Source organism: Rhipicephalus sanguineus, chromosome 6, assembly GCF_013339695.2.
Source record: "Rhipicephalus sanguineus isolate Rsan-2018 chromosome 6, BIME_Rsan_1.4, whole genome shotgun sequence".
In the NCBI taxonomy this organism is placed as follows: Eukaryota; Metazoa; Arthropoda; class Arachnida; order Ixodida; family Ixodidae; genus Rhipicephalus; species Rhipicephalus sanguineus.
The window spans coordinates 78,261,832-78,286,465 of NC_051181.1; the positions used below are offsets into that span (position 1 = coordinate 78,261,832).

General features: G+C 46.6%; 1 protein-coding gene across 6 annotated transcripts in view; it reads right to left on the reverse strand.

Annotated features, from left to right (window-relative positions):
* Window positions 1-24,634, reverse strand: part of LOC119395923 (solute carrier family 26 member 6) — a 275,825-nt gene that overhangs the window by 38,292 nt on the left and 212,899 nt on the right. For all 6 annotated transcript variants that reach the window (XM_049416816.1, XM_037662950.2, XM_037662948.2 and 3 more), the window contains exon 2: window positions 7,334-7,527. In XM_049416816.1, coding sequence (XP_049272773.1) covers window positions 7,334-7,527 — 194 coding nt within the window. The remainder of the gene's footprint in view (window positions 1-7,333; window positions 7,528-24,634) is intronic.

A 24,634-nucleotide genomic window follows, 5' to 3' on the forward strand; every position in this document is an offset into this window, starting at 1 on the left:
TGCGGACGACCTCGTCGATTGCGGCAACTTTCCTGCCAATCATGTATATTTTGCGTATTTATTTCAGTGCAGTTGAGCCAATAGTTGAGCCAAGCACGACAGAACAAAATTAGTGAAATCGCTGAACAAAATTTACACATGCTTTCGCCCTGAAATTCATTGCACGGTAATAACTGTCTCGTAGGAACACCAATTTACATTAGTCCATGGCTCTCGCACAACCACGAACCGAAATAGTTGCTTCAAAATAAAGGCAGTTACACAGAGTGACTGCTACCAAACAGATCAACCAGGCCTGCACTCTAATCACGGTAACGTTTACGACAGCATAAAAAGACATGTAACTTATAATTTATAAGTTACGTGGCTGTTACAGCAATTTTATCTTTGCGTTTTCTTCATTTCCCTCTCTCATAAAGGTTACATCGACAGCAGCGTGCCAAGTTAAAAGCTAAAGCACCGCGATGAGCATTGTAACCTTTAGATTGTAACTTATAAAAGCGCAATGACTCATCCGTCAGGGGACCTACACTATGGAGTGGAAGTTTATTGATCAATGTGTCACATCGCGATCTGTCTTGTTCAAGGCTGGCTTTATCAATTGAACAGCGGATGATGCACACACAGAACGGGTCTTGACAGCAGAAAAGCAAATCACAGGAGCAGCGATTTTACATTGCGGCGTACTGAGGCATGCGATGGTGGGGTATGAACTAAAACTGGAGTTCAATAAGGTGAGCCCGCTTCCAAAACCCGTAATTTATGAAGTGACATAATCTGCACAGACATCGGCAGAAGCACAAGAACGAAAAACTATCGTATGTTGGTCAAATGTTTGTGCTAAACAAGTTATTAAGTAGCTCTTATATCTATTTTGCTTTTAAGCCGCAGAAGTAATTAATTTGCCTCCGGGAAGCTTCGCATATGGCGACAAGATAAAGTACTGTGAGCACACGACAACCGACCAAATTAAACTGACGATGCGATCGAAGAACCATCCCGTGGCGCGAGAAAAATATTTTTCCGAGACTCGCAATACAATTTATTTTAATTTCGCTGTCGTGTTGTCTAGTTTGTTTGTTTGTTTTTCTTCGCGTTATAATTAACGGATCGTAAAGTGCAGCAAACGTCACGGGACAACATAGCACCAAACACGGTTAACCGTCATCAATTCGCTAACACGGGAGAAAAAGATGCCGCTGAGTTCACAAAACAGCGTGGGACGGCCGCTCCAGTAGAGAGGCCGCGTAGAGAGATGTATGAGCTCGCGGTGAGTAACAAATGTGGCGTCCTCGAGGCGCCGCTTCAACTTTATCGAACCAGGGACGGCGTCATCTCTCCTAGGCTTTGCACAGCTTGAGGTGTATGCCGGGAAGAGCATTCGAATGCGAGGCGGTTGGTGCGGTTGTTGAAGTCGCGTTTGTGCAGTGCTGCTATTCGTTTCATCGATTTAACCAGGTTTTACGCTCCGCGCTTTGTTAACGTGCCTGGTCTAATCGTGTTGTGTACGTGAGTGGCGTGTAACTAGTGATACAGCAAGCAAGGACAGTCATTAACGTGCGCGATCCGCCGCAAATAAGCCACGATGCATTGCAACGGGCACGTTCAGTGGGCTGCGCGGCCGTTGCGACGAGCTGCATTGCTGATTCTTCGCTTGCCTGAGACTCGCAATTGTCGAGCGGGTTGCATCCGTTGTTACGTTGCCCGAAGACCGCAGTAAATGTGATTTGCAGGTAAGCAATATTCTCTCTTCAGTACGTTATTTGCTTGTGTATATGTACTTATGTCGCGTGTTTGCCTGAAGTCATGCTCATGCTTACGCTACTGTACGAGATGGGTCGTGTCATACTTTTATGTAATGGTGTCATACTTTTATGTTTTAAATAAATCGTGTCATACTTTTATGTAATGCATTGTTATTGGCAGTATTTGCTCTGCGTTTGACATTACAAGATGAGTGTTTGGGCGTATATTATCAAACATCCGACTAAGATCATTCGTTATCATACACGTTTATGTGAGAAGAGATGAAGGACAGAAGTTTAACCCTTCTTGCTGTCGCCGTCTTGATACCTTCAACACGCTCGATGAAGGCTGCAATCACGGTGTGAAATACTGTAGGCGGCATAAACAAAGTGCCCCAGATCAGCTTTGCCCAGACGAGCTCTGCGTGCGCAGTAACTCGCTCCTGTCAATGGCAGTCTGGGCTGTTTGTCATGTCCTTGTCACTGGTACATGATATTTCGTGGCGTCTATACGCAACGTGTCGGCTAATTCAACTTTTCGCCATGCTTCAAACTCTGCTGCGGCAGTTTTAGGTGGACGAGTGAGGGTTTAAGGCGGTAATGCGGGCTAGTTGGTTGTGATCACTGGTGTTCATTTCGGTAGCGCAAAGAAAATTAGACACATTAAAAGAAAAAAAAAATCCCTCGTAGAGTGATGTAGCGCGTCGCGCCTGTGCAACGGGTTTTTGTGTGTTTCCTTGCAGTAAAGTCAGTTGATGTCTAGCGCCCGTCCTGTCAACGTGTCCTCTCTTGTCTTTAATTGTTTTGCGCTACCGAAATGAATAAAGCTTTAAGTACCCGAAAGACAATGAAATGGCGTTAAGAGTGCGTTTTAAGTGTAGTTTTAAGTGTCTTAAAGGAAATCACAGCATCCTTCCGTGTGTAGCTGAATGTAGCGAACCCGAGGCACTGCGCCGACCAAAGTAAACATTTAATACACACACACAAAAGCACGTTTATGACGTGAAAAAATAAATTGTTAAATCCGGTGCTTTGGCTGAGCACGTTTCAGGGGACACGCAATCGACTGGGGGAAGGCACGTGCTCGCGCTAGAGAAAAATGACTGTCACGACGTCTTTATCTCGAGTCGCTCTTGATACCGGCCACTCCGTGTATGTGTGTGCGCGCGCGTGTGTGTGTGCTCGTGCGCGTGTGCTCGCGTGTGTGCGCGCGCGTGTGTGTGTGCGCTCGCGCGTGCGTGTGTGTGTGCGCTCGCGCGTGCGTGTGTGTGCGCGCGTGCGTGTGTGTGCGCGCGTGCGTGTGTGTGTGTGCGCGCGTGCGTGTGTGTGTGCATGTGTGCGTGTGCTTTTTGCTTTAGTCGGCTCAGTGCCTCGGGTCTTCAACGTGATCACGTATCAACCCAACCAGACGGGCTTCCGTCAGACTTCAAACTTCTGCGTGTTGACCTAACTTGAAACCTTACCACAAATATATGCTGAAGTCATCTTCATTCCATAGTTGCACTCATGCAGATCACAATGTACGGCATTCAAAATTCAGATAATTCATGCTCATGCTTACGCTGCTGTAAGAGTTGGGTCGAGTCAGAAAAATAAGTTGTCATGCTTTTACGCATTGTTGCCGGCAGTATTTGCTCTGCGTCGCTCGATTACGTCTAAATGCGTCGCTATCGAAACGGGGCAGCTGAGAATATGTTACGCGATAAGCGATACGCTGTGGCTTAACGATTTTCAGATAGCACGAATGCCAGCAATCGTGCAACGTAGGAGTTCAAAGGGAGACATGGTCAGTGTGGTTGGTATGTCTTTCGATGTCCTTAGTTCCTTGGCGATAAAAATTTGTTCTCCGGCACTGAGATAACTTTTTTTTTGTGTTCTCGTTCTGTTCTAGGGTGCAAGCAACGTGTCATTGTGGTTAGAAAAATGAATCAGTATACATGTGATTTAACTGTCAAAGCCGGAATGTTTAAAGGTACGTAGACAACACAAATGATTTTTTCCCGCCATAATAAATGTGTTGCGTTGGAACTGTTTACAGCATACATCCCGCCCAAGGCATGCTGGGATGATCTACTATCAGGCAGCTTGGAAACTTCCAGACGCCGATATGCCTTACGTTCGGTGCAGCCGAGGTTGTGAACTGTCAAGTGGAAGATGCCCCTTGAGGAAAACAATTAGGTACGAGCATATTCAAGCTCTACGTGAAATGCCGAGTATGGTCACTGAAAATTCTAAATTGTAATATTTCTGTTTCTAATCGCCTGCTGTCGTGTTTCTGCTACTAAACTGTCACTTACATTATTGTATTGCTGACTTTTGTGCTAAACAGATGTCAATTGCATTTGGTATTAACGTGCGATTTAAATAAGATTTTTGTTTTCCGATAAACGTATTGCACAGGATAGTAGATTTGAGGAACGCTTATGTAGTGGTCAAGTAACACCCTTTTTTTTTGGGGGGGGGGGGGTGGAGTATGTGTCTCACATTACATGTTATCGGCAGTTGTGTGCAAAGTGGCAGTAACCGTTGGAATAGTGTAAAATAACGGTCCTCTCCTTTTAGGATCGACTGTCCAGCGTGGAGATTGCGGAATCAGCAGCTGACATATTGACTGATGAAACATGATGGTGCGTGCAGCAAGAGAGGGTTTGACTGCAGATCCTGACCACCTGCTCCTGTAAATTTGTACCAACCACAGGCGAAAACAAGGGGAAACGCTTTGAATACTTGCGGTCTTCTATCAGCTAGACAAGTCCCTGAAGCTATAAATCAATAAACTGATGTATTCTGCTTTGGAGGTATAAAGCAATGAAATATGAATTCTTTTCGAATGGTTGATGTTTTTTTTCTTCAGAAAATTTCTTGGGAGCACGCACAACCCGAGCAACAAAAGTAAAGGACTGACAATCACCCTCTTTTTGGCTGCCCTCTGGGTTTCATCTGTCCTGCTTATGTGCAAAGTACCAGCAGTTATGGTATGCCGCACACATTAGTGTACTTAAGGAGAAGTACGACGCTGATCACGTATTATTTGCAGGGGGCTCCACTCAGTATGACCGCTCTATCCGTGGCCCACCGACCCAGGTGTCGCCTAACAATGGGTATGTGCCTCTTTTTTCTTTCGATCTTCTTTCTGCGATGCATTTCGGACCACTCGCTACGCACATGATCGGCCCAGCCAAGTGTCGTCTAGCAAGAGAAGCGTGGCTCTTCCTTTAGGGCTTCTTTCTGTGCACGCCTAATCTTTTGTACTTCTTTCTGCGGCTTTATTATGCAGCGTACAAATATGTACACAGAGTAATGAGAACTTTCACGGCGGTGTCATATGGCCTGCCCTGTCCTGAATACACACGCTGGAGCTTTGGAATAATTCTGGTACATGTCTGCTTAGAGCACAACAGTTGCGGTGTCCGTGGCAAGAGATGTACGCTTCCCTCATCGCAAGGAATAGCACAAAACAATTTCCTTTGGAGTTGGCTTAGAGCTTGCATGCATCATAACGTCACACCTTCGCCCACAAGCATCGTGTTGTTCAAATGTGGTCTGCCACTAAAACGATAAATAAGAAGGGCAGGTGATTGACAGATATTCCTAATCATGAGTTGTGCCATGTGTATCAGACAAGTATCCTCTCTTGATCCAATTAAGTAGATGTTTAAGCATTACAATTTCTATCTCTCGAGAAAACCGCGTTGCGGCTCTTTGTATGCGCTCTTGGTATTATTGTATTTTTGCGTATGCATACATTTGCTTTTACTGCGTCTTTATATCATTCAGCATTCGTATATAATATGCACATACGTACCAGCCAGCTATACTTATTAAGCGATGATTTCAGACAGTTCTTTGGGTTTTGCGAGAAGTACGTAAAACTGACTAAACGTGGCGTATGGCGAACGGTTTGTATATCAATTTTGAATATGCTCTACGCCGTGAGGAGCAGTGTTAATTCTCCGCGCACTTCTTTACGGCCTTCAGCAGCTTCCCTGCTTTGTCAACCTCACATTTTGTCAGTATCCACGTTTCCATTGCTGATCCCACATTTGAAGGTGAACAAAATCGCAAATAGCCCTGTAACAAATAGACGGCTGGTATTTATTATCGGATAACACATAGTTTGATAAGCACGAATAACACAGTCAATGAAAGTGCACGAGCAGCAGAAAAATAATTGAAGTGTTATAATCACGACAGCCTATGCTTAAACTGCATAGAAGTTGGACCAAGAGAGGATGGCCTGACACGTATATCATGATACTGTTATAAAATCTCTGGTCTTCACTGATATTGACGGGTCGACCACATTTTAATAATAATCGCGGTTCATCATTACTGTAGTGCATGCTAACTCCAAGTCGCCTCGAATATGCGAATGTTTTGTTAGCTGCCTCTTTCTAATGAGCGAAGGCGACGCGTTTGGCCTCGGTCACCGCAATTGTCACGTTCTATAAGCAGTCATGCACTTGAATGATTACAATGCGCCATCGCGTGTGTTCCGAGAAGCACCTTCCATTTGACACCTTCCGCAAAGGTTCGCGTTTCTCAGCGTACGTATATGGACGGTGTATTAAAACCGCACAAGGAAGCGCGGAAAAAACACGAGGCATGCGCAGCACGAAGTGCGAAAGAGTGGAAGGCTGTGCTTCCGTTGCTGTGGCACAACTGGCTGATCCAAGCATGTGATGAGCGTAACCTCCTGGAATGCGTCGAAGAAAGAAGAGCGAAGGAAAGAAGAGGCGCAGAGCGGTGGCCGTATAAAATCTCCTGGAAGCCGTTTTGTGTAAACAGTATACCGTGTACTGTACAACGTAACCTCTATTTTTACGTGATGTGGCCGCATAAAATCTCCTGCAAGCCGTTTTGTGTAAACAATATACCGTGTACTGTACAACGTAACCTCTATTTTTACGTGAGAATGCTCGATACTATGAACGGGTACTAAAGGTTACTAGATAACTTCTATTTTATAAGTACACAAATTTGTGAAAATGTGCACCTTTAGTAAACGTTACCGTGCTTAGAGTGTGGGAACAAACACTTTCCCGAAATACTTGTGCGATTCGATAGATCAGTCATAAACCTAAAACGCTTGTCTACTTTTAAGAAACGCTGTAAGGTTATAGCGTGCAAGAGAGGAGAAACGCAAGGTACAAATAAAATGTGATGCGTAACGTCTACATTCAGCATGGGCCCGTTAAAGATCGCTGGACACTGTATACGTACAGCCAACAATCATATGGCGTCTAGACTAAAAAAACGGTCGTATTTGGGACGTCTTACTGTACCGAAACAACAAACGTCATCTATGTTGTGCGCCATTTCCTGCGTTATTGCCGTGCGCGCGGTATGGTTACGAACGACGTGCGCGCTATCAGCGTGTCATGGCGCTGTTGATAGGGAAATGCCGAGTGCCAAGTTTTCAAGTAGTACGATTATTGTTGTGTGGCAGAAATGCGCCAACAAATACACCCTTTAAAAGACTCAAAATGGATGAGTGTAAGCTACTGCAACGCCATATTACCTCGTAACCTTCAAATTTTATATATATATATACCGTCGACTGTTTGATAGGATGACAGGTGACATACCTTGGCGTCCTCCATGATCCACCATGGCACGACGACGGCCGAGCCCGACAGCGTCGGCTCGTGCGGGTGGTCATCGTCGCGGTCGATGGCGCCGTAGCCTTCCTCGGCCATGCTGAAGGCGCTGTTGATGTGCGCCCGCAGACCGGGCTCAGACAGAGAGTGAGACCGCCCACCGCCCCCCTCACGGTCCGGGTCTGCGAGAGAGAAAGAGAAAGTGTTGAGGAGACTGCGACATGTCACACTGAAGGACGGCAGCCATTTTGGTGCCATCGTCAGCCATTTTGACGACAGAACATACATAAGTTGAGAGTTCGAGCGCCTTGTATTCTTTTTTTGTCAATGTTCTAAAACACTCGAAGAATTCCAAGGTGGAGAGAGAAAGGGCAACACGACCTGAGGCTACGAGAGAAAAGCTGTGCGAAGTGGTAGGCAGCGTGGTTACGACAACAAGAGGTTGTCAGCCATTTTGGTGCCAACGTCAGCCATACTGATGACAAGAGAAGTCGGGCGCTCGCGCAAAAGCTTTTTGCTGAAGCTCTAAGTTGACCCAGATACTTTGAAGGAGAGAGCGTAAATTGCATGGTAGAGGAAATATTTATTAACCCGTACATTCTAGATCACTCTTGTAGACTTGTAGTCCACTGAGTCGCTCGGCCCCGCCGGAACGCGCTGACGAACGTTGGTTACGACGGACACCGTCTACGCACCGGTGCATTCAACTCTGACTATTGTGAGTGACGTCTGCGCTCGCACGCGATTGTGAACGTTACGTACAGTGCTATAAACTAGCTTTTATGAGTAAAGGCGTACACCATCGGCGAGCCCGGCGCTGTCGCATAACGCACGCGTCTATTAAATTTACAAAAGATGTCGGGCCGCCTCGTAACCTTTGGCTGCTCGACGTCGAACAAAGACGGCTGCTCGCTAGACTGCTTCGTGTAACATCGATTCCCAGTGCGCGCGGCGTTAACCAGAATTATATTATTTCGGTACATGTTTTCGAAAAGTGTCCAGGTTTAAGCATTTAAATTATACACGGATGCAACGTAATCCTTTTGTATTGGTAGGTACTGAACTAGCGAAGAGATGATGCCGTTAAAACACGCTGTCACGGGCACCTAGTGCGCAAATTTGAAGGAGGCTTCGGCATTTGCCTTTTGTTCTATTCCAGGAAATACGCGGCGCAATAAATCAAGATTTTACTGGAATCTTTTTTTCGTGTAGCCGAAAGTGCGGCTTACCAAGTCTGTATACGCAATAAAAAAAAACAGAGGCTTAGTTGATATATATTTACGCGTATGAGCAACGAAGCCACAGGTTCAGTTTGTTTAACTTGTTGAATGTTTAAATTTATCTTGCTTATCATCTAGAATGCAATGCAATTTTATGCGCGTTAACAAAAACACAGCCTACTCAGAACTTTGTTTTGAATCACAGTTAACAAGGATAGAGTAGCGGATTTAACGACAATATGAACTTTGAAAATAGTAGCTTGTAGGTGGACATCAATACGGCTCAACTCGTTGTCTTCATTAAGCTAATCTGGTATGCAAACCCTCCCCCGTCGCCATTTCATTATTATATTTCACAACATGAATCACAGTGCACTCATACTCGATTGCACCACTGTCATGCATATAATCTTGTACAGATAATTCATTAAATGTAGTTCATGACTTCGTGACTGTTAGCGCTGCTAAGAACTGACGTAAGTACATGTAAACAACAGGCACACACCGGGTAATGCGCGTGCTAACAACTGGTAGTTCCACGCCAGACACTTCCTCATGAAAGACCCGAAAATAACGGAAAAGGAAGAAAAAAAACGAACAAAGAAAAAGAAAATGAAAGAAACAGCGCACCCTAAAATTACACGCATGTTACAAATCAGTTAAACGCTTCACATACACGACAAACACTTGCCAAGCAATTGGGCCCTTGGCATCATAGCTGTTATGTCTGTGTTTTCTATTCGTCCTTAAATCAGTTCTTGGCAGCTCGAAGAGTCGTAAAGTCGTACGAACTAGCCCACATAGCCGCTTTATTTGCATGAAATGTAGCCCGCCCAAATACGCATACTGTCAGTTAGCGCGCACTCCATTTTTTTTCTTCTTTGAACAGCTAAGAATTTTTTGTTATTTTCCCCGCCACAAAAGCGTCAACTACCCTTCATAGAACGCACTACTTCGGATATACTGGTTAGAGTTCATTGCCGAAAACTTTTAAGCAAGTAGGAGAACTTATAAACGAGATTAACATACGACTTCCCGGCACAATGACTTTATTTTTTCAGCGGACAAATACTCACTTAGCTCGTCTTGCAGTCCACATACTTGCTTGTCGTATGGCTATGTTTCAGTGGACAACATTAATATAAAAAACAAGCAGAATTAGTAAGTGCGTCCTAAATGTGGTTCTCGCGGAAGTCCGTCAGCAAGGGACGCAGCTTACGGAGGAACTGTAATACTTGCTGGGGTTAAACGTGCCAAAACCACGCTATGATTATCACGCACACCGTAGTGGGGGACACTGGGACAATTTTGATCACCTAGGCTTCTTTAACGTGCACCTAAATCTAAGTACACGGGTGTTCTTGCATTTTGCCCCGACCGCGCTCGGGAACCGAACCGGCGTCCTCGAGCATGGCAGCGCGGGCTTACAGAGGAACGGTTTTACTGAGTCAACTGCCACAGGTTTATCGCCCATTCGAAATGACAAACTCCGAGCGTCTTACTTCAACGGAGGTCCCGGCGGTCCGCGAAACGCCGCAGCACCAGCTCTGCTTCTCACGTCGACAGCTCGACGCACGCATGCAGACGAACCGGAAACGAAGCACTCGCAAGCACACCACACAAGAGATGACTGACAGATCACCGCACGACAGGCTACAAACTGTGGCACACGGGGAGAAAATACGGATGACGCTAAAGCCGGCGCCGAACCAACGTCTGGCTCCGGCGCTCCACGCCCCCCTTATATCCGGAGCAGTGCTGTAGCCGGGCGTTACGGTGCACTGTGTCGTCACAGCGTGTGTCGTCACGATGCGTCAAGCGCGCACATACGCTCGCGCCAACGAGGAAGGCCGGCACGCGTTCCTTCGACACGCGCGCTCGCAAAAAACATCACCGAGCGGCCAAATACAGAAAAAAAATAAATAGTGAAGCCCTCTATTCGCCTCTTCTCCATCTCCCCCTTCTTCCCACGTTCCCTGCGCGGCCTATTCAACACGGAAACGCTGCGACTGCCAGAATCATCTGCCTCGAGTCTAGAAAGCCTGCGCGCCACACAAAAATACAAAAGAGGGCTATCACACTCACTTAACAAATTGCGGGGCAGGCCTCAGCGCACAGCCCACTGCGCGCGCTTATTACGCAAGCACTTTTGTTTTGGCAGAGTTTTCGGGTCTGGAGAGTTTGGTTAGCCGCGTCGTAGGGGGAACAGAATGAGGAGCGGAGGTTGACGGGGTTCTTGCAGCTGAGGGCCGACGTGACGTTTGGCAGCATGCAGCAACAGCAAATAGCCGGAGGAGAGCGTGCGAACCGCCAATTAGCTGTCAAGGCCTGCGGCACGTGGATTGGGTCGCTGGCGGGGTCCACTCGGGATGGTTATCAGCCTTGATCAATCTGCATGCCACATTCCGGCGCAGTATAAGCGAGACAGCGCGCCGCGGAGTTGCTGGCGACCGCCATGACACTTCTTTTTTTGTCTTCGACATGTATAGCCTTGAATTGAAAAGTGCGCCGTCTGGACTTCCGAGGCAGGTGGCCAAACAGAGGACGACCGCAAGTTCAGAAACGTTGTCCCTAAAGAAGAGGACAGTGCCGGTAATTTATGCCAGCGCCGGTGGTTTCACTGCGTACTTAGTCCCAACTTGCGTAAGGATCATGACGGTGTCTTTGATGCTGAGCTCCACGCTCAGTTAGAAAACGTCGGTGGATGGGGGTGGGTCCGGGTGTTCGCCCATTCAACGACGCTCGACAGCCGAATTCATTAGCGGCAAGAGAAAAAAAAAACTTTTTGTGGACAAGCGCGGAGAACGCGTGGCTTCGTGCTCGTCCATAAATGTGTATTACTCTTTCTCATGCATGTCGCGTTTATGTGAGCTGCCAGGATAGATGCGAACGACGTTAAAGTACAGAAGACGACCGACACCGAACACAGCCAACCCGTTATACGATTCATCAAGCTCTTTCTGCCCGTTGTAGATAAATAAACTGCACACATTTTTTTCGTCGCTCGCATGGACTGGCGCTTTGAAGAAAATTTCTCTCGGTGACTATCGTACAGCCCTCGGTCTGGCGCAATAATAATAATAATAATAATAATAATAATAATAATAATAATAATAATAATAATAATAATAATAATAATAATAATAATAATAATAATAATAATATAATAATAATAATAATAATAATAATAATAATAATAATAATAATAATAATAATAATAATATCTGGGGTTTAACATCCCAAAACCACGATATGATTATGGGGGACGCCGCAGTGGAGGGCTCCGCAAATTTAGACCACCTGGGGTTCTTTAACTTGCGTGCATTTAAATACTGGGATTCGGGTACTACTCTCGGACATTTTCAAATTTCGCCATGTGGATGGAAGAACCACGTATCTCGTGAGTATATGATTGGCCTAGAAGGTTGGTACGGTTTTCCTGGTCGCCTCAAGATTCCGCCATTATGAAATTTGACAAAGTGGCGGGGTTCCACGATGTTCGATATCTAGCACGCCTGACGAGAGTGTCACGTGACCGTCATTGTTTTTTTTTGTTTTGTTTTAGTTAATGTTAAGGACAAATTATGACACTAAAGGTCAACCACGGAAGCACCTGTTTTCATATAACCCTGTCTACCAGTTAAACTAAATACGTCTGCGTCGAAATATATATCGGCCTCCGGAAACTCTCGACCCAGAAATAGGGCCAGAAGCTCTAATCACGCACTTTTTGTTTCGTCTTTTCAGGCGGCACAAAATCCGCGCGGCATGTGGCAGTCAAAATGCGACGCACATGACATCGCGTTACGCCGGGGCCAGTCATTAGCGAACACCTAAAATAAGGAAAGATAAAGAGAGAGAGAAATGAAAGCAAACAAAAAGTATCCGAAAGAAGGAATCCACGAAGGCCAAGGCCATCGCACGTGTTTCGGCATACACCCCGTGAGTACGCCTGCATCGATCGAAGAAAACACGGACCCACATGCGCACGAGGCCGCCTATAATGCTGCGTGGCGGAATTATGGCCGGGCGATAACATGGAAGGTCCACGTGCGCAATACAGACATGTACCGGCAGGGACGCGTGCCCGCCATTAAGCGCATATCAAGCGAGACCGGAAGCCTTACCGGCTTGCTTTAGTTTGTCCGCAAACTACTGGGCGTTAGCGGAATAACTGGTTATCGGTCAGTAAACGCGTTGCCGTAACAAAGCGCACACCACTGTACGCTGGTGGTGCGCGTTTTTCGGTAGCGACGTAGACAGGAACATGTTACCTTTTTTCAACCTGTTTACGGCAAGAACACGCGTCGAACACACACACACACACACACACACACACACACACACACACACACACACACACACACACACACACACACACACACACACACACACACACGCACGCACGCACGCGCACGCACACGCACGCACACACACACACGCACACACACACACACACACACGCACGCGCACACGCGCACGCACACACACACGCACACACACACACGCACACACATACACACACAACACACACACACAAGTGCCCATAATTGCGGTCAACGAAGCCGCACATGTAGCCACCGTCGTCCGGGTAGCCCTACAGTTAACCGTTTATGGCTCCCAAAGGAAGCCATAGGAGCCATATGCGGTAACTCTAGGTAGCCCGGTATTCCGCTGACACCCTGGCGCATGAAGGAATACCGAACGCGCAAAATTTTTCCTATCAGCAGTAGCGGGTGTGACACTAAACGAGGCAAGTGTGAATGATGTGAATTTGAACTGAATGGAGTGCTGGGGTTTCACGTGCGAAGACCAGGATATGATCATGCCGTATCATGGTGCAAACCAGATTGACTCACACATTCCCAGCCTCCCAGTTTGAAACTCTCCGCTCGCTCTGGCTATGCCACCGGTACGTTAAGTACGTACGTGTCTGCCTATGTCTACGTATGTATGCATGTATGTACGTATGTATGTACAGTAGCGCTCAATATGCATCACGGGAGCGCGTGGCCTCACGAGCTACAACGTAACCCATGACTTCCACTAGCCCGTATTTCCACAACTAGGCGCCGTTCTCTCATTTCGGAGTGGTCCCAAATAATAAAATATCACTTATTATGGAAATGGGGGGAAACTGAAGCCATGCGTAATCTTTGAGCATGTGGAGCTACGCGCTCCCGTATTGTAAGTCATACTGAAAGCGACTGTACGCGCATGTACGCATGCATGCATGCATGTATGTATGTACGCATGCATGCATGCATGTATGTATGTACGCATGCATGCATGCATGTATGTATGTAGAGCATGCATGCATGCATGTATGTAGAGCATGTATGTATGTATGTGTGTATGTATGTATGTATGTATGTATGTATGCATGCATGCACGCATGTGTGTATGTATGTATGCACGCATGTGTGTATGTATGTATGCACGCATGTATGTATGTATGTAGTATGTATGTATGTATGTATGTATGTATGTATGTATGTATGTATGTATGTATGTATGTATGCATGCATGCATGTATGTACGCACGCACGCATGTGTGTATGTATGTATGTATGTATGTATGTATGTACGCACGCATGTGTGTATGTATGTATGTATGCATGTATGCATGTATGTATGCATGTATGCATGTATGCATGTATGTATGTATCTATGTGTGTATGTATGCATTCAAACAGCTCTTCAATCTTTAGACAAGTCTCCCAGTAAAACATGTGAAGGAGATAGGTGACGTTCCGCTGTTTTCCGTGTGCCCCCTTTACACAGGCTACAGATGAAGTCGTGCAATCTGTAGAGAAAAGGCTGATAGTTTCTCTTCGCGGAAGTCAATGCACGCGCTCAGTACGGTGACGCAAGGCCACTTCCTGAAAAACGGCAGCGCGCTGGCATCGGATCCGGATGGACCCCAGACAATTTGATGAACCGCGTATGAGTGTGAGCTGACGTCATCGTCGCTTGCACTTTGTATGCTCAGCCACTTCCTCCTAATCGGCGGTTCGTGGAAGTATGCTAAATTCGTGAGCGACCAAACAAATATTGTGTTCTGTTTGTATGTAATATCGCGCATTTCATTCAGTTGCTCTGACGCTGTCAGTCTAGGCGCCGCTGTTGGTACACATGTAGAAAAACTGCTTTAATCGGGTAAAATCTTGTTCTGGATGCTTCATCTGGTTCCCTTTTGAGCATTTCGCACATAGATCCAAATTAGTTTCATGGCTTGGGTATGACATCCAACAGCAACAAAAAAAAAGTCAGAGAAAGGTCGCGGGTACGATCCCCACCCTGACAGACCCAATGACACGAGGGAATAATGAAAAAGAAAAAAATGGTGGCGTATACTGGGCTGCTTGAGCACGTTATAGAATGATCGGCATGGTTAAAATAATGCGGTGTCTTCCACTCAACGTCCCTATAATAACCCCACAGTGTATTTCGTGGACGCTGAAACTTAGGATTTGAAAATCACAGGAGGAATGAAAAGGATGAAGCCAAACGCCGCAAATCAACCCCTGTATGCGCAACATCCACGTATGTGGAAGTAACTTGTTTTGGCCAGATTTTTAGACTAGCGGCCAAGGTAGAGCAAGACAGACTGTGCATAGGATTAATTGAACCTTCTGCCTAACCACTGTCTCCTTCTTGAACCTCAATGTGCTGAGTATGACTGCAACTGGCCACTTTCGTGAAGGCACTGAGATGTTCGACGGCTCGGTCGACATGCCGCGTTCCAAGATCAACGTCAAAAGTATTATTTTTCATTGCTCTAAATGAATACAAAAAAAAATTCGACAGATCCCATGCCTTGTGGGAATAGGTTTAATGCGAAGCAGTCAGCGAGTAGTGTCTATGCTGAAATATTTAATCACATGCTAATTACGATTAATTACTAAAAAGCGACATATTACTTCAATTTCTTTGTTGGAATGTAATATCGACTGCCTTTGAATAACTTTGCCAATTTGAATGAAGGAAAGAAGATCACTTTTAAGGGCTCGTTTTCTTTGTTAGGCACAATATTAATGAGAACTAACAGACAATAATGCGAAGGAAAGTATAGGGGGTGTTGTTTGTAATAATTGGGATATAAATGTGATGAAAGTAAAGTGGACGAAAAGATAACCTGCAGGTTAACGTTGATTTCGTTCATGACGTCACAACCATTTTCTTTACTTCACTCGTAGTTTTCTAAAGAAACTGCGCCCACATCGTGGAAAGCCGCATGTCGCGAGCTGCACGCCAATTCAAGCGTCGTCGACAGTAGGCGAGAACGGAGCGGCGACGAAGATGGAATACGCGGCGAGAAGAATAGACGACGGAAAAGTACAACGGTAAAATGAAAAAAAAAAAACGAAAAACAAAAATAAGAACGAAAGGGAATGCGACGAGGAAGCGCGGAGTGCTTAGGCCGGAAAAAGAAATCCGGCGCAAATGGGAGAAACAGCTAGCTATACACGTTAAAACCAAGGTTACAGTATGTATATATGGAGGGGAGGAGGTAATATGACTGCAAGATATAAAGCTGAATGGAGCTCTTTTAGGCTACACTGCAAAGATAATTGTGCACACACACACGATGAGCCTGGTGGACAGGACGGGAAATGAATGAATGAATGAATGAATGAATGAATGAATGAATGAATGAATGAATGAATGAATGAATGAATGAATGAATGAATGAATGGTGTGAAGTTGACGACGTTGACCACTCCGCTGCTGGAGCGGAATTTGTTAGAACATCGTCAGTAGTGAGGACACACAGCGTCATGCAAGACGCACAGCCTTGACACGCAACATAATGTCATATCTAAGCCATCCTTTCCCCAAAATACTAAGAAAGGGTGACGTTAGTTACTAAAGCAGCTGTTTAAGCGACGGCTAAATACAGAGTTGCAGAAAGGAGCAAGATCGTTGTAGAGGAACATTGTGCAGAGCATTGTAGCATTTACCAACGCGCGCTTTTCTTAAACGAAGATTCTTAAGACTGCGTGCGATAGATTCGTGTATATAGGTACACGACAGCAAAACGGCACAGTAGCGACGCGCTATCGTCGTTGCCATTAAAGGTTTCTGTGGAAGGCAAAGGTTACGGTGAACTTTGATTACCACGCCTGGATGCAAATAACGTCGCTCGGTTGAAGTTCATGAGCGAAAGCCGAACCACGGCGTCCATGGCCTATGGTTGAACTGGGCTATATATGGGACGTTCAATTGTCTCTGTGAAGAACAGTAATGTGTATATTCAACATCGCCACTTGATCAACATTGCTTCCGTGCGAAAAAGAAGGACAACACATACACACAAACCGCAATCCACAAACCGATGTAATGTTTCAAAGAGCGCAACACACGTGCAACTTGGGCGCACGCACAACACAGGACGTACCAGCTACGCCAACCACTCACAAAAATGTATGAAAACAGTCTATAGACTGTCTAAACCCATTTTTAGACAGTCTATAGACTGTCTACATACATTTTTGTAAGGGACACCAGGTAGTAAAGCTCGAACAAATCTGCCTGTATCATCTCTGAGGAATATAAACGTATCGTATAGTGGCACGTGTTGTCTGTGCACGTTCGTGCGCACGTGTACACAATACAGACAACACGCGCAGGTTCGTGCACGTGTTGTCTGTATTTCACGTGTCACATGCTTTCGTCGTGCACGCAAGGAACTTAAGTTCACTAAGTGAACTTAATGTCATTCCACAAAAATTGCATACATTTGCCGTGTGACAGGGGTTTTAGGTTGTGTCTGCAAGCAATGTTTAACAGACCGCAACGACTGCGGCCCAAGAACACGTCCCAATACACATTTGCGATAAAGGTAGACAAAAGTCACCCGTATATCGCTATTTGAAATGTTCGCAGCTTTTGGTAGTTCGGTGCGATGTCAAATGCTTATATCTTTGACCCGAAAGCTACGCGGCGAAACCGAGAGGCGCCTTTGCATCGCCTGTGGCAAGACGTCTCACGAATGGCCTTGACCGCGACCCGTTAAAAACCACTGATCGGGTCGGAGAAAGAAGTCGTGTACCATTGAGAACGCAAGCGGCTTGCTCCGTCAAGAACCCACAAGATCTGCTTAGCTTTGGGCAGAACCGGCTGGGACACAATTCGGGTCGCACAAATTCGACGCAGAGTTGTTTTTGTTTCCATGGTTTCAAATTGTCCAATAAACTTGACCCGCGCCTGTGCATCAATTGTCGTGAATCTAGGAGTAGTGCTGCCAACGAGTCGCCATGCTGGCGACGAACGCGGGTCGCCGATTTATTACGGCTAATTCGAGTCCATGACGCAAGAAAAGGCAACTCTTGAGAGAGCAGGACGTTTGCACCGTATAATTGGCGAGCGAGGGCGGTTTGGTCCGCAGCAACGCACAGTGCGGCAAGCAAATTTGCTCGCTCGTCTGCGCTCAATTGACAGACTGCGCAGCGGTGTGCACAGTTGCAGGCAGGATACGGCCGGATCGGTCAAGTTGTTTCGCCGTTTGCAAAACACTTTAAGGAAATGATGCCGCTAAATCTGTATATATTGTGGCAACGCTTTTTTATGCAGCCACTGCGCGGCTCTATTATTGAGTGAGCAACGTGGGCAACGGCTTAGACACCCATTTCTCCAACCGCAGTCTCAAATAATGGCACCACTACCACCATTGTCGCCGTTAGCATTACCTTCACGCCAGGCCCGTAGCCAGGAATTTTTTCAGGGGGAGCACTTGCTGAAAACAATGACTATTTGAGAAAAACGCCTATTTTCATTATTTAGTTTTGGTAAAAACACCTACTTCACCAAAATTTCGGAGGGGAGGGGGCCCTAGCCCCCCCCCCCCCCCTCTGGCTACGGGCCTGCTTCACGCACTCATCATTTGTTTTTTCTTGCCTTCAGCTTTTCCCTACCCAGAGTGTGGTAGCTAACCCCTCCCCCTCTCTCTCCACACACACACACACACACACACACACACACACACACACACACACACACACACACACACACCAGGCCCGCAGCCAGGGGGGGCAGCCCCCCCCCCCCCCACTGAAGTGTTTATGATACATGGTGTTTTACCAAAAATAATGAAATAGGCGTTTTTCTCAAACAGTCAAGGCTTTCAGCAAGTGCCCCCCACCGAAAAAATTCCTGGCTACGGGCCTGACACACACACACACACACACACACACACACACACACACACACACACACACACACACACACACACGCACACACACACACACACACACACACACACACACTGCCTATAATATCCGTTATACGCCCGTACTGGCAACGCCAGTGAGACGAAGGCATAATGAAAAGGCGAACGAAATTCGCGCCACTTCCACAGCGATAAAACTGCACAAACTGCGGAGCAGAGCTGAGGATTTGCCGGCCTCTGTTGACGCTTCGTTTGTTTGTCTCAGTCGATGCTGCGGGTTCGCCTGTCTTGGTTGGCGCTCGGCTTGCGTCCGAGTACTCCCAAGCTGAGGGTTACCTCGCATTCGCTGGCGTTTCTCCTCCGCTTTTCTCTTCCGTATATCTGGGCCTAACTGCCGGCGCTGGCGTTTCGCTGTGGCTTCGCTGGATCGGACACACGAACTAGCCCTCCGGCGGCGCTAGCGTTCCAAACGTGCAACCCGCTGGGCGCCCATGACGGGAAGGAAACCTCCATTTGTGATGCAGTGACACCCTGTTTTGACCTATTTTGGTATTGACTTGACCTGTAGCGCCTTCTTTTGACCTATTTTGATACTTTCAGCGTGACGCCAAGCGACGACATGAGACGACAGCCCGGGTCCCTAACGTGCTGCGCACTTAAACGGCCATTGTATAGTGCACAGTTTGAGCACGTTATAGAATGATCGGCTTGTCAGAATAATCCGGTTTATTCAACTCAGCGTCTCTAATAAGCCATAGTGCAGTCCATGGACGTTGAAACCTATATTTCAAAGCAACCAACAGGCAGGCCAAACGCTGAAAATTAACGCCAGTAGGCTCAACGTCCACATACGTGGACGCAGAGAGTTTTTTAGCTCCTCTTTACATCCTGGTTACATTTGTACACCACCACTGGCCGAGAACCAAACTCTGCGACCGCAGAGCACATTATTACGAACTTTATCAAACCGAGCATCTCCTAAGTCGCGCATCCCAATTCGCGCTCGATAACACTCGAATGTCCCAGTCACTTCAGTCTTTTGTTTAAATTGCTCTTCGCAATCGATTCATTCGTGTAACTGTGCCGTAAGGGCAAACGCCACAAGACGCGATAATGAGATTCCTTGTTTAAGGCTGCCACGTGGTGATTATAGCCGGATACAACTTAAGTGCGGAGAGGCTCCGCCCAGACAAACGAAGCGCGGAAGCCGATCGCCTCCACGACTAAAGAAGTAGTCCTAGTCATGCACTCGGCAATGTTCTCCGAAGGCGGGGTCACCGGCCGCCCCGCCGATGACGTCAGTCTGAAGTGCGCGCCCATTGGGCAGGCTTGTGTACATCCTCCTATGAAATGGAAATGCCACTGACTTCTAAACTTATACCTGACTATAACGTAAACGCGTGCGTAAAGCACCTACAGACTCGAGCATGGTAAACGCCGATTCCTTTCGTGACGTCATAACCATTTTCTTTACGTCATAGTTTTTCTAAGAAAACAACGACGACATCTTGGGAAGCCGCATGTCGCGAGCTGTACAGGGCCGTCCACATCTGAGGTGAACATCTCATTAGTGTTCGAGACCTCACAGAAGCTTATGTTTAACGTACAATTCGGAAAACTATTATTGTGTTTATAATTTGACACGGAAATTTCGCTCTTCAAGTAATATAAAAGTGCTGGTTTTACCGGAATGAATAATAAGGAGGTTTTGAACTCGCATTTGGTCGACCCTGTAGTACATCAATCCGAGCGTCATCGACAGCAGGCGAGAACGCTGTGGCGACGAAGACGGAAAACAACGCGAAAAGAATAGCCGACGGAAAAGTACGACGGCAAAAAAAAAAGGGGGGGGGGATAAAAAAAAGGAAATGCGATGAGGAAGCGCGGAGAGCTTAGACCGGAAAGCGAACAAGCAAAAAAGAAAGAAGTGTGGTGCAATGACAGAAACAGCTTTACATGCCAGAACTAAGAAGCTTACAGTAAAAAGAAATGTTATGTGAAGGTGAGGCGAGAGATAATGACCAAAAGTATGCAGGTGAACGGAGCCCTTTTAAGCTACACATCAAAGAAATATGATTGTGTACACACACACACACACACACACACACACACACACACACACACACACACACACACACACACACACACACACACACACACACACACGATTAGCCTAATGGACAGGACGGGAATGAATGAATGAATGAATGAATGAATGAATGAATGAATGAATGAAAACTCCGAAGCTCGCCATGCTAGTGCAAAACGCACACTCTTGACATGCATCATACGAGGGGCGTTCAATAAAGATTTCCCCTGACTAACTTCCATTTATTGCAGGATGCTGAAACTGCGCATGTCTAATGACATAAGTCACTGTAGGTCACGTGCCAATTTGCAACTCTAAACTAATAACGGTCTTTCTTTTAGAGGTGCTGAAGTGGTGTGAGGTGTGATAATGGATGCAGTGGAATACAGAGCAGCAGTCAAGTTCCCGTACTTGAAAGGCCGCACTCCAAGGGAGACGTTCGATGAGATAAAAGAGGTTTATGGGGAGGATTCCCCATCATAAGATGTAGTGAATAACTGGCATCGCCAATTCAAATATGGTCTGATTTCCGTGGAAGCGGCTCCGATTGCAGGGCGACCCCACTACGCTGTCAATGAACACACCATCCAGCAAGTGAAGGCCGCCATTTTGGAAAATCGCCGCATTAGCGTTCGAGACCTAGCCCAACATGTCAAGATTAGCGTGGGCTCCATGGAAAAAATCATTCAGGACCATCTTCATATGCGTAAGGTATCCGATCGCTGGGTTCGCCGGCTGCTCACACCTTTCCAAAAGCAGATACGAGTCGAATGCTCCCAGGCTCTTTTGACCATGCGCCATGGAAACCAGCAGGACTTTTTCAACAGACTGATTACACAGGATGAATGCTGGGTCCATCACTATGATCCGGAGACTAAAGTCCAGATGATGCAATGGAAGCACTTGGACTCACCGCCTCCAAAGAAAGCACGCACCCAGCCGTCGACGGGCAAGGTCATGCTCACAGTCTTTTGGGACCAGCACGGAGTAGTCTTGATGGATTTCCTAGCAAAGGGTGCCACGATTACTGGGGCAACCTATGCTTCACTGCTGCGGAAATTGCGAGAGACCATCAAAAACAAGAGACGTGGCATGCTCACCAAAGGCGTCCGCCTTCTGCGAGACCATACGCCAGTTCACAACTCACATGTTGCCCAGACGGAAGCACGCTCCTGCGGCTTTGAAATTCTACCGCATTCCCCTTATTCACCCGACCTCACACCATCGGACTTCCACCTCGTTCCAACATTGAAGTCATATTTGAAGGGCAAGCATTTTCCAGATGATGAGACTCTGATTTCTGAAGTTACAACATGGCTTTTGGAGCAACCTGTCGACTTCTACAAGTGAGGTGTTTATAGTTGCATAAAAAGATGGGAGAAGTGTGTGTCCCGGGGTGTCACCTATGTAGAGAAGGACTAATAAATCTGCAAAGTTTCGTTGCTCTCCGTCCACAGGAAGTGGGTCAGGGGAAATCTTTATTGAACGCCCCTCGTAGTATAATATCTAAACAATCCTTTTCTGACAGTACTGAGGAAGAGTGCCGTTAGTTTCTACATCAGTAGTTTAAGAGACGGCTAAATGTAGAGTTTCAGAAAGATGCAAGAACATGCCGCATTTACATTATTCTAACGCGCTCTTTTGTTAAACGAAATTTTTTAAGGACTGCGCGTGATGGATTCGTATGGGCACGCGACACGCTGTCGTCGTTCTGATTAGCGATTTCTGCGGAACGCAAAAACTACAGTGAATTAACTTCGATTAACACGCTCGTTTGCGAATATAACGCGGCTTGGTTGAACTTTATACGCGAAAACATAGCAACGGCGTTATTTGTCTACGTTTAAACTGGGTTGTTTGTGGGACGTTAAAGTTATCTCCATCTAGTACTGTTATGCAATGCACGTACTTGATGTGCAGTTTTACCGCGCGCAAAGAAGAAAAAGACGTACAACACACGCACATGGACGGCCAACTACCAACTGATTTAATGTTTCAAATAGTACAACACAGGACGCACCAGTTGCGACAACACCACGTATTAAGGAATGATAATAACTGTTGGGGTTTTAAGTACTAAAACCATGAAATGATTATGAAAGACGCCGTACATAGTGGAGGGCTCCGCAAATCTCGACCATCTGGCGTTCTTTTACGTACAGCTAAATCTAAGCACACGGGGTTGCATAGCATTTTTGCCTCCACCGAAATGGAGCCGCCGCGACCGCGGTATTCGATCCCGCGACCCTCGGTTCAGCAGTCAAACACCGTGACTACTAAAACGCCGCGGCCGGTCCCGTATTAAAGCTCGAAGAAATGCGTGTGAGGAATACAAACATATCGCGGTGCCGCTCATAATTAATTCAGTCGGTAGATGGCGCTTCGTGTATGTGTTGCCTCTAATTGGAGTGTCTTATACTCGTCATTTTCAAATGACACTTGTTTTTGTGGTGCCGCACCCGAGGAACCTAAGTTCACGAAGTGCACCTAATGTCAGTCTGTGAAAATGATAATTAAATTTACAAATTCGCCGTGTGACAGGGGTATTAGTTCGTGCCCAAAAGCAATGTTTAGGAGGCCGCTTGCCCCAATATTGCCCAAGAAGACGCCCTAACGCCACCCGAGGCTTGCGAGAAGAGTAGACAAAATTCAGCCTCGCATTATCTTTTAAATGTTCGTAGGTTTGGTTACTTTGGTGCTGTGCCATCAATTCATGCCTCCTTGGCCTGAAAGCTAAGCGGCGACGCCGAGAAGCGCCTCTGCATCGCCTATGGCAACGCGTCTCACGACCGGCCTTGACCGCGACCCTTGAAAACCATCGATCGCTGTGGAGAAGAAAAAAAAAGGCTCGTGTACCATTGAGAACTAAAGCGGCTTGCTCTGTCAAGAACCCACACGATCTTAGAACCGGATGGGACTCCATTCGGCTAGCCTATATATACGCACAAATTGGACGCAAGAGTTGTTTGCGTTTCCCGTGCTCTGAAATTCTCCAATAAATTTGACCCGCACCAATGCACCAATTGCCGTGAATCTAAGAGCACTGCTGCCAACGAGTCGCCACGCTGGAGACGAACGCGGGTCGCACATTCATCACGGCTAATTCGAGTCGATGACGCAAGAGAAGACAACGCGTGATAGAGCTGGCCGTTCGCACCGTATAGTGGCGAGCGAGGGTGGTTTGGTCCGCATGCAGTCACGCGCAGTGCGGCTAGCAAATTTGCGCGCTCCTCCGCGTTCATTTGACAGACTGCGCAGTGGTGTGCACAGAGGATCGGTCAAGTGGTTTTGTCGTTTTCTAAACACTCGAAGTGATGCTGAGTTAAGTCTGTATATATTTTTTTGTGGTGGCGAGCCTTTCTTATGCAGTCAATGTGCGGTTCTATTATCGATTGAGCAACATAGGCAATTGCTTATACACCTATTTGTCCAAACACTGTCTCAAATAATGGCATTACTACCACCATTGTCGCTCATAACTCGTCCTTTCTTTCCTTCCGTCTTTCCTTTTTTTTTCTGTGCGATTATTCCCAACCAGCGTAGGGTAGCTAACCGTGCTCAACAACATTAACCTCCCATTCATCACTGAAAAAACAACCTTTATGGCACTCGACAAACCTGAACGAATTGCGACAGTGCGTGTATCTGTGAATGTGTTACGGGAATGAATTTCAACTCGACCACAATGTACAAATTTCATCTTTGATAAAGGCCGGTCCACACACACACACACACACACACACACACACACACACACACACACACACACACACACACACACACACACACACACACACACACACACACAC